The 10568-nt window shown below is 45.0% G+C and overlaps 1 protein-coding gene across 3 annotated transcripts; it reads right to left on the bottom strand.

Annotated features, from left to right (window-relative positions):
• Positions 1–58: 58 nt before the first annotated feature.
• satb1a (SATB homeobox 1a) lies at positions 59–10553 on the bottom strand. 3 transcript variants are annotated; one of them, XM_077590239.1, is made up of 11 exons: positions 10110–10553; positions 9927–9959; positions 9575–9794; positions 8115–8418; positions 7591–7714; positions 6899–7007; positions 5795–6315; positions 3938–4135; positions 3104–3259; positions 2138–2338; positions 59–1588 (listed from the first exon to the last, which is right to left on the bottom strand). In XM_077590239.1, the coding sequence occupies exons 3-11, from the start codon at positions 9792–9794 to the stop codon at positions 881–883; spliced, it is 2541 nt and encodes an 846-aa protein (XP_077446365.1). In that variant the 5' UTR covers positions 9927–9959; positions 10110–10553; the 3' UTR covers positions 59–880. The 3 variants fall into 3 exon arrangements, with proteins under 3 accessions (XP_077446365.1, XP_077446363.1, XP_077446364.1); XM_077590237.1 differs by lacking the exon at positions 9927–9959; XM_077590238.1 differs by lacking the exon at positions 10110–10553 and having other exon boundaries at positions 9927–10101.
• Between the last annotated feature and the right edge of the window lie 15 nt (positions 10554–10568).

Raw genomic sequence — 10568 nt, forward strand, 5'->3', positions numbered from 1 at the left:
CGTGAGTGATTATTTTATTTGTGTAATTCTATGTTGAACAAAAAATAACCTCATAATAGTTACTTGAAAAAGGCACAATTTTTATTAGTGGAAAAAACCCTGAAATACACAAATGAAACATGATTAAAAACGTTGACACCTACTAAAACTATTTACAAAAAAATAATTTTCAAATGTATTTTATTTTGACAAAAAAAACGATGCCACTCAATCTGCAAATATGGTTGTGCTTATCAAATATGGAGCATAAATGTCATAGGAGATGAAACACAATATGTCTGCATTTATCAAGATTTCTTATTTTACTGCCTCACATTGTTCAAAACGCCAAAGCCATAAGCATATAAGTGGCTCTACTTTACGGCTTAATGTTCGTCGGGGCAGCTTTATGAATTCTTAATTACCGCCATTTCTGCAAAATGAGCTTTGACAAACACGTTCTACACAAGACAAACACTCCACATCGCTAACGTTCGGGGGAATAAGCGGCACATTATGAAAGAAACAATGGCGTCCGCGCCCTTGCCGACGCTGGCCATCAACGCTGTTATTATCGCTAATATTATTGATGAGGATTTTTCCATTTCTGGAAAGTATTGCCATGGAAACATCTGCAATGTAATTATCCGGCAAAGAAATGAGGCTTTGCAGTTTAACCCTTTCAGTTCAATCTGCAAGTAATGAGGAAAACATAAGAGGGAGTCATAACTGTAGATATATTAGAAATTAGCTCATTTACACACAAATAAATAGAAAAATGGTACTCCTAAATGCTTGCTACAATAGTAATAGAGACGTCCAACCCGATTGGACGTCTACCGCCGTCAACGGCGCCCAATGAGTTAACAAATGGGGATAAATTCCTGAAAAAAAAATCTCATTATGGCTTGAGATTTTCATCCAACGTGGCGTGGTGGTCTTCTCCCTTCATTGTTGGAATGGTTTGAGTGCTCATGTCGAACCCTTTGAACGTCATCATTCCAATCAAGTCCAGTTTTTTCTCCTCTACTTCTTCCTCGTGATACATGGCCGCCATCTCCGTCTTGAGTTCCTCAGTTCTCATAAGAGGCCGGCTCTCCTGTCTGTGCTTGAAGATCTGACCGCAGCACTGCTGGTGGGCTCGCCCGCCCACCAGATCTTGGCTGTCGAAGAAGCCGCGGATGATGTGCTTGGGCAAGTCCAGCTGAGCCGACAAAGTGTGGACGGCCTCTTCGTCGGGGTTGAGGCCCACGTCTTGGCTGAAGCTCCGCAGAATCCCCAAAGCTTCGTGGGATACTTCTAATCCCATTTCCTGGACTTGGCCGACGCCCCATTCCAGTTTCTCGGCCATTTTTTCATCCTTGACGCTCTCTCCACTTTGACCTTCTTGGTCCGCGTTTGGAGGGTAACCCCACTCGTTTTCCCCTTCGGCCGGGTCGCCCCGCTCTTGCGCGCCGACCCCGAAAAGCCCCCAGCTGCGGGCCGTCTCCAGCTCGGCGGGCGAGGCGGCGCACGGTTGCCGTGGTGACGAATGAGGGCCCGCCTCCGGATGGAGAGGTTGGTGGGCTTGGGGCTGGTGGTGCTGAGACATCACACCGTTGCGTTGATACTAGAAAAAAAAAACATGTTTTTTTTCCATCTATAAGAAATTTTATGGTGGATTTTGATGACCAATCGATTAGTTTTTTTTCCATCAGGAAATCCACTTTTTTTGATCCTTTTAAAAGAAAATAGTGTTAATTAGATTTGATTATTTTTTGCTGTTTTCTATTTAAAAAGCAAAAAGAAAACATATTAAATTTCAAATTTGGTTTTATATCCCCTATGAAAAAAAAACTAAATATATTTTAAAAAATGAAAATACTTAAAAAAAAAAAACGAGAATTTATTTAGTTTTCAATGAAAGCAGAATGATTAGTTTGGCAATTAAACAAAATGCCATATTTGGATTATTGACATTGTATTCATATAGCGACTTTTCTCAATGAATAGTTTTTGCTTCTAATGCATAAAAGTGGTGATTAATCAACTATCAAAATAATCATTTATGCATTTGCAGCTAAAACACAGCCGTAGCTGTAACATTTAAATCCACGCAGTGATTCAATGGAATTATAAATCAGCGCCTACATGTTATTTTTTGTTGTGTGTTCCTTACCATGACATTTTCGTTCCCCAGCAAAGTCCGTCTGTCGTTGCAGTTTAGCGCCGAGCCGTTGGCGCTCTCTTGCTCGTAAATGGCGTCTCTTTCCATCTGGGGCAGGCTCAGGAAACGGCGAATCATGCACAAATTGTCCCACAGGGTTCGGTTCTCCGGACTGGGATCTTCCTTCCAACGAAGCAGCTCGCACAGCCAGCCCTTTTGGGACAAAATGCACGAATAATCCACATGTTGGGAGAATGAAAAGCTGGCATTTGTGACACAAAAACAACATGGCGCTGGCCCAACAGTGGCACACCATGCCATCCAGATGCAAAGTGGAGATAGAAGGGAAACACAGCCTGCCAAACAGCCTCTTAAGAGAGCTAAATAGAAATATTATATTATATTATTAGACTGGACCATCTGCTTTTCTCATCGATGACTGCCGAATGACCTTCGCGCACCTTGACGTGGAGGAGACGAAAAGAACGTTGCTTAGGTTCCACGGTGGGAATTGATCTTACAAACAAAAGCAATAACACGCTTATGGGGCTGCCATAAAATAGGAGAACAATGAGCATTATGATCAAATTCATCCATCGTCCACTTTTGAAAGGCGATCAGTCATTCTCTGTCTAAAAAAAACGGTAAATAAGCTCTTTTTAATGATTATTTTTGCTCTTTGTATTCCATTTTGTTTGTTCTCTTAAATAAAATTACATTATACCGTTTCTCATTTTTCTTTTCATTCATTCATTATTGGTGCTGCTTGTCCTCAAGGGTCACGGAGGGTGCTGGAGCCTTTCCCAGCCAACTTTTGGGCAGCACCCTGAATTGGTTGGAAATTATACTCTAGGGCAATATATATGTATATCAATTTTCTTCCCTTTCATTGTGCATTCTCTGGCTGGTGCGATCTATAGTCCGTAAAATACGGTACGTCTGAAATTTAATCTCTTATAACAGTATATAAATAAGTACCTGACTCTTGGACGCAGCCACCTTGGCGAACAAAGCCTGCGACACTTTGGCCCGCCTCATTTCGTGCTGAATTTCCTCATAAATGGAGGCGCTGACGTTGAGAACGCAACTGTCCGTCCTCACGCATCTGTCGATTGAAACCGGTGACAGTCTGGCCTGATGGACAGAAGAAGAAAAAATGGAATATTCCGCCCAAGCGATATAATAAAAATCATTCAAATGTGTAACAAGTACAGTTATGGGCTCTACTTTTGCACAAAAAACAAAAAAATGTGCTATAAACACACTAGGTATTTGTAAGAGGTGATAAGATTTTGGGGTCAGGAGGTCAAAGATCACGAACCCAAATTTTTCATGAGTGCCCACAATTTGAATTGCGCTGCTTGCTCCTTTATTTTGAGTCATTTTATACATTTTTGACCGCTTTAAAGTTCAAACAGCAGAAAAATTGTTTTTACACAAACGCACTTTGTGCATGCGTTTAAGCGCGCTTATAATAATCAGCAATGTGCTGTTACCATGGCAATGGAGCCTGGGAGTTTGGAAGCATAAACCAACTGGGCTAATTGAGCTTTATTGCTCATTGTTTGCATCTCGACGTTCCCTTAAAAGCATTGACTGAGTAGAAAACAAAAAACAAATCTAAACTTATCGTTTTAATATAATCTTAGTCATCTCAGTGGCGTCGTACATTATAAAGTAAACGAAACGTACGCATTGCAGTGGCACCCAGAAATGATAAAGCCAATAAGCCCAGAGTAAGGCAACATTAGCCCAAGGCGTTGCTGTGATGATTTGGTTTTACGGCACGTTTTTTTTTTTTTTTTTCGAAACCTGAGTGCATCTGGGCGGCGTGTTGTTGCAACTGGGCGTCAATCCGGTCAGGCTTCGTTCTTTCTCTTCTTGGTAGAAACGCTCTCGTTCCGCCTCGGGCAGCTGCAGGAAGCCGTGCATAGCCCGCAGGTTGACCAGGAGGGACTGCGAGGCGTTTTTAGGCTCCTCCTCCTTTCGTAGAATCTCCGACAGGAGGCCCTAGAATGAACACGAATTAATTCAGCGGAAGGTTCTCATTTTACATCGAATCCCCGAGAAAATGGCGCTCCGGCGACGTAAATCCGACGATGCGGGTTATGGAGAAGATGAAATCAAGTCCAAATTGTGCCTCCTTTCTTTCGCCTCCTTAATCATCCATTTGGAAATGCGCACCATTAAGTATTTATCAACAGTTGGCCGCTTCTTCTGGCTCATCACAATAGCTCTTATCAATGCTTCTCATCTGTATGATTTAGATTCCAATCCCTCCCTATTCATCTCTGCATCTAATTTGACCAATCACGTCTCCGCCGCCGTTTAGTTTTCCAAAGCCGCCAATGATTGTGAGCCAATTATTCCGATTCGAGGGATTTTTTTCCTTCTTCCTTCCCGCTTCCTGAAAATAAATGATATTTCATGCCCGGACTCGGAAACGAGCTTCCGAGTCGTATCGTCCTCGGATTGTGGTGCCTCCGGTTGACAATGCCAGCCTCCCCCTTTTGGACGGACGCCATCTTGAACGCATGACAGTTGGCAAACGGGAAACACAAGCAATAGTAGCGGATAATAGCGAGCTCTCCTTATTGTGATGAAAATGATAATGATGATAATAATATTAACGAGCGTCCTCTGAGGCCTATTTTCGCTGGGTGTGCTGCTGAATGTAAAGTGGAATCGGCTAATGTGGCATTTTAACTCGTTTGCTGCCACTGAAGGCAATAAACATCAAATCCATTTGAACTGGAATTCAATGATCATGTTTCTGTGATGTTTTTGGAGATAGGCGTCCAATCCATTTCCAGCCGGTGAGGGTAGAACGATCGAATTATCTTCAAATGAAGCAACAATTTGGTTAATCCATTAATGAGAGACATTGTTGACCTAAAAAATCTTTTTTTTTTTTTACATCTTTAAGGAAATTATCTTGTTTGGGTAGTGAGCGGTCGCTGTTCATTTGATTTTTCATCTTACTATAGATAATTATGTCTATTCAATCTTGTTTTTACATTTAAATGACACAAAAAAGGAACAATTTAAATATTCTCCATTGTTTTTTCATCTTACTATAGATAATTATGTCTATTCAATCTTGTTTTTACATTTAAATGACACAAAAAAGGAACAATTTAAATATTCTCCACTTTTTTTTCATAACAATTTTGTAACTTTGATTTTTTTTTTCTGTATCTTGTCTTATTTTCGGAATTTGGAATTTTTCTTGAAAAACAGTTTACATACAGCCGTTGACTTAATTTATAGTCCGAGTCGTATCGTAGCATTGTATAGCGCTTCCCATTGTCAACGTTAAAAGTGCAATGCAATTTGACTAGATTGAACGACACAATTTACGAAATAACGGCGACGGAATGCTAGTCCAGTTTTAAATCGCGATGACTTACCATCGCGATACGAAAAGGAGCGAGAATGAAAAATGTGAGAAAAGACGGCGAAGCGTATCGAGAACGGCGTGCGGACGAAAAGGGGAAGATTTCTCCGAGGGGTAGCGATCGGGTAGCCGGCAGCTGCTCCAGCGTTGGCACCAGATTTTCACTGCAGAGAGCTGGCACGGCCTCGCTCGCACATGCAAATAGGGGAGATGGGGGGGAGGGGGCGGGCATTGCGGCAAAGGCCACGCCAAAGTGCCAAGCGTCTTCCTACCTGCGTCCTGTTGAAAGCCACGCGGGCGAAGACGGCTTGAGAAATGCCGGCCCGCTTCATCTCCTCGCGCACGCAGTGGTAGATGTCGTTGGGGACGTCCACCGAACCCAGGCCGGACCCGGACGCCGTTTGCGGTTGGCTGGGGGGGCCGCCGTCTGGCTGGGGGGGTTGCTGGTCTTTGGGGAAGACCTTGCCAGGTGACCTGGCGTGACCCAGGAACTGTTGAGGGGCCGGCGAGAGACCCTGCCCCGCCAGCATCAGGCGGACGGCGTATTGCTGGTTTAGGATTTGAGTCATGACTTGCTGCTGAGATCTGCTCAGGGTTTGGGTCAGCAGCCCGGGGTTGCAAATGTTGTGGGCGGGGGGCGCGCCGGGGGCCGTGCCGGGGGCCGCGCCGGGGGCCGCGCCGGGGTGTCCTCCGTGGAGGTAAAGGAGGCTGGAGGTCTGGTCCGGCGCGTTGCCCGTGATGGGCTGCGGCGCGTTGGGATTGTGGGAGGACTGGTCGGAGAAGGCTTCCGTTTCTGGAGGAGAAATAAAACAAGAAAAGGATTCCAATTGGCTCATCTGGCAGCGGGATTCACGCCGATGGATGTCCAATCCGTTTGAACCGACCGGGAGAGGCGGACGGCGATCATTCGCAGTTCAAATGGATTGGACGACTATCGCCGTGAAGCGCGGTCAAAGGGTTAACCGCGAAAGCTGCGTGAGAAAAAGGAAAAAAAACTTTCATGTGTAAGGATTTTGATGTTATCGCAAGGTTCAAATGTGGTCCGTGAGGACTTTTTGTTTTTAAAAAGGAACGAAGAACTGAATTTTGAACATGGCAACATAAGCGGGCTCTGTGCATTCAGATGTAATTCTTTGAAATTGAGATTAAACTATTACTGTATGTGGCACAATATTCAAATAATTAAGTGTTGCCATCAACCTGCTGAGAAGGAAAATTAAAAAAAAATCTATATATACCCATGATCATTTTTTGTCATGTTTTTAAAAACCTTTAAAGTAAAACTAAATACGTAAAACCATTTTTAAAAAATAATCCTAATAATTAGTGTATACAACCTCCGTTAAACATGAAAACCTTTTTTTCCAGCGCCTTACTGTTGTTTTTGGACGTCTTGAAGTGTTTGTACCAGCGTCCAAACTCGTGACATTTGGCCGACGAGACATTGGCGTAGTACGTGCAATTGACGATCGACGATATCATGCTCTGAAACACACGCGGAGAAGAACAATGGACACGTTAGCCAGCCACTTTGTGTCGTTCCGGTAGTATCCCATATTAAAAACCCATGTCCGCGTTATTAAAAAAAGCGCCCAAAGGTAAATAGAATAATAAAATGCGCATGCATACGGCATGTGCGTGCCATCCCGGGTCATGTGACACCGCCTCTCTTTCCCCTCAAGACTATTCCCGTGCAATCTTTACATCTGATTACACCTTTCATCTTCTCATATTTATTTTAATCCGAGTCTTGAAAACAGTCGGGGGGGTTGGCGGGGGGCTTGGGGTCTTAAGTGAGGAGAGGCGGGGGGAGGTTGGAGTTGGCTCATATCAGATCTTAAGACCAGCTGAGATGGACGGATAGGAGAAAGATGGGAGGGAGATAGGGAGACATTTTTTTTCTTATCTTTTAGGTGTTCTAAACCTTGAGGGAATTACAGATTAGCTTGATAATGAATGCGTTTGAGAAAAAAAAGATGGCGTCATAAATCGGAAAATGCCAGCTCAACCTATTTCTGACTCCCGCGATTGGTCCACATGCTTTGTCCTTTATCGGCAATGTCCGTACCTGAGACAAAGGACACTCCTTGGCTAAGGAACTCTGGTTCATGTCCTTGAGGAGTTCCTTCAGCGAGTTCCTCACCGTGGAGTGCGTCCACTGCTCTGCCGGCAAGTCCTCCAGTTTGGGACAGCTGGAAAAAAAGGACATTGCGTGTGAGCAAAACGGTACACGGACGATTGGTCGCCGGGCTTTTGGTCGCCCGGAAGGTAAGTGATAATTACCATTTAAATCGTTGCTCAAATTCCCTAAATACAAACTGCGAATGACTATTTAGTCATACTTAATGCCCTAGTAATTATTAGGCTAAAGAAAAGCTCCAAATTTCCCGTACTTTTATTGTTTTGTTGGAGAACTTGTTCAGACCCTGACTGACGTAGCTTCTTAAAGGGACAACGCATGTAAATACAAACTCTTCTACACTCACACGTCGGCTCAGGACGGCGACCAAAAGACCGGCGACTAATCGACCGCACACGAGCAAAACGGTGTGCGAGTGGAGAGATTTTTTTTTTTTTAGAAAGCGGAGTCACCTCTGAATCTGTATCTTCAGCGTGACCACGTGGTGGACGTCCTGCAGCATCTCGGCCACCGTGGCGTCCGGAGCGTCCGTCACGCTGGATAGCGGGAGTGGGTTCCAGCGGCCCACCTGGATCTGACCTTTGGCCTGGGCGGCGGAGCTGTGCGAGTAGCCTAGCGTCAGCAGGGCCATCTCGATGAGCTGGTTGAAGAGAAGATCGCGCTTGATGAGGACGAATTCGGCGTGGCCGTCTTTGCGCTCGCCCTCCGCCGGATTTTCCGTGTACTCCACCACGCAGAAGACGGGGAGGGAGCTTCCTGGGGTGGTCGGAAAAAAAAAATATGAATGGATTCTACCAAAACCATCACTGGAATTCATTATCATCATTGCCTTCTCGGTTCTTATTATAAGATGATACGATATGTCTTGTTACTTTAAGTATGAAAAACATAACATGTGCACAATATTTGATAACATCCTAAAAAAAATACATTACTCGGCTTAAAAAAAAATCTCTTTTGAACATTACAATAATGATATATGTATAGATACAGATATAGTTGATTTTTCTTCAATGGCAACAAAATGAGTTCAATATTACAATGTGATGTCATGCGCGACCGGTCGTTTCGTCGACTGACGTTTGGTCGACGGACGTATCGTCGACGGACATTTCGCCAAACGGACGTTTTGTCGGCGGGTTCGCTCGCTCTCAAAATTATAATCATGAGAGAGAGAGAGAGTTTACTGTTGAAAGCGATCAACCCGCTAATCTCTCGCTCTCAAAATTATAATCATGAGAGAGAGTGAGTTTGCAATTGCATTGACAATGTAAGAGCATTAATATCTAAATATCTAATATCAAAATTATCAATAAATTGCGTATTATTGGCGTGTGTGTACATGTTACTCGTCGCCGGATTCGCTCGCTCGCCCCGCCCCCGGATTAGATATTAATGCTCTTACATTGTCAATGCAACTACAAACTCACTCTCTCTCTCATGATTATAATTTTGAGAGCGAGAGATTACCTGGTTGATCGCTTTCAACAGTAAACTCTCTCTCGCTCTCTCTCTCCCTCTCTCTCTCTCCCTACTCTCTCTCTCCCTCTCTCTCTCTCTCTCTCTCTCTCTCTCTCTCATGATTATAATTTTGAGAGCGAGCGAACCCGGTGACGAAACGTCCGTTCGACGTCCTGTCCGGTGGCGAATCCGTCCACCAAACGTCCGTTCGGCGAACTGTCCGTCGACGATACGTCCGTTCGACCAAACGTCCGGGGACCGAGTGTCCGTCCACCAAACGTCAGTCGACGAAACGACCGGGTACCGATGTAATGGCCCTCCAACAGAATCCATAACTGCATGTGTGTATAAAGTCCTATTCTTCTAGTCTAAAGTATATGTACAATGAGGTCATTTTTCATATTTTCTTCTCAGTTATTGGAAGGATGAGCAAAAACGGAATGGGTTCTACCTCTTGGTTGCTGAGCGCTTGGATGCTGACTCCTCCCCGTGGCAGCTTTCTGGACCAGAAAGGGGTCTTTGGTCCCAGGACTCCCTTGCCTATTCCTCTCCTGCACCGAGCATCCGAGTCCGTGTTGCTCCAGACGGGCCATCTTGGCAGGAGGGGGCCTGGCTTCTGCGCTGGGATCGGCGCCCTCTTGTTTTTTGGCTCCATTACACACGGGGTCCATCTGTGGAGTCACGCCGCGTGCGCACACACACACACACACACACACACATAAACCCGACAGTGAGAAAAGCAGGACCGAGACAGCGCACGTTTTCTATTCCCATTTTTCGCTCCCCATTCAAACGGATCAAACCTGTGAGTTTTGGATCCCGTGTTGGATTTTATTCTGAAAGTTTGGTCCAAAGCAACCTTTTCTAGTCGCTGCGGCGCTCGCCACACCGCCACCGCCGCCGCCCCGCCAAGCGCATAATCACAGCGCGGATCACCCGATTAAACGGCGATACCCAGACAGACAGCCCAAGTAGTTAGCCCGTACCTCCGAACAGCCTCCTCATGTCAGCGTTCCTCCTTCGGGCTCCTCCTCGCGCCGGAGACGCGACGAGACGGAGAACAATACGTACGTTCAGCCCGCAGAGTGCCAGCTCTTATCTTATTTATAGGCGTGCACGCTCGGCCAGTTGTTTTGCGGGGAGAGAGAGCGGAAAAAGGGGGAGTGAGGGTGAGCCAGGCGCACACACACACACACACACACACACACCAGCTGCATTAACATATGGTCTAATAATGAATTCACTAGCGCGCCCCGTAAATGTATTAAATGTGACAATTGCGCATAAATCTATTTATGAAATTCTGCAGCATGCTGTGCACGCTGGTACGTATTATTAGCTTTAGGCTATTGGAGCTCTCCATGGTAACAAAGTGGCTGAGAAACAAAGGTGCGCTATCATTCATTTGTTTATGTGATACTGTTGTGGATTTTTTTTTTGGTGGG

This window comes from Stigmatopora argus, chromosome 21, assembly GCF_051989625.1.
Source record: "Stigmatopora argus isolate UIUO_Sarg chromosome 21, RoL_Sarg_1.0, whole genome shotgun sequence".
NCBI lineage: Eukaryota > Metazoa > Chordata > Actinopteri > Syngnathiformes > Syngnathidae > Stigmatopora > Stigmatopora argus.

Excerpts from the sequence above, each read along its gene's own strand:
- satb1a (XM_077590237.1), bottom strand. The coding sequence starts at position 9,794 with ATGGACCCCGTGTGTAATGGAGCCAAAAAACAAGAGGGCGCCGATCCC. Across the intron at positions 7,715-8,114 it reads CTGAAGATACAGATTCAGAG|CTGTCCCAAACTGGAGGACT; the intron begins GTGACTCCGCTT and ends CTTTTTTTCCAG. Across the intron at positions 3,260-3,937 it reads CGCCGCCCAGATGCACTCAG|GCCAGACTGTCACCGGTTTC; the intron begins GTTTCGAAAAAA and ends TCTGTCCATCAG.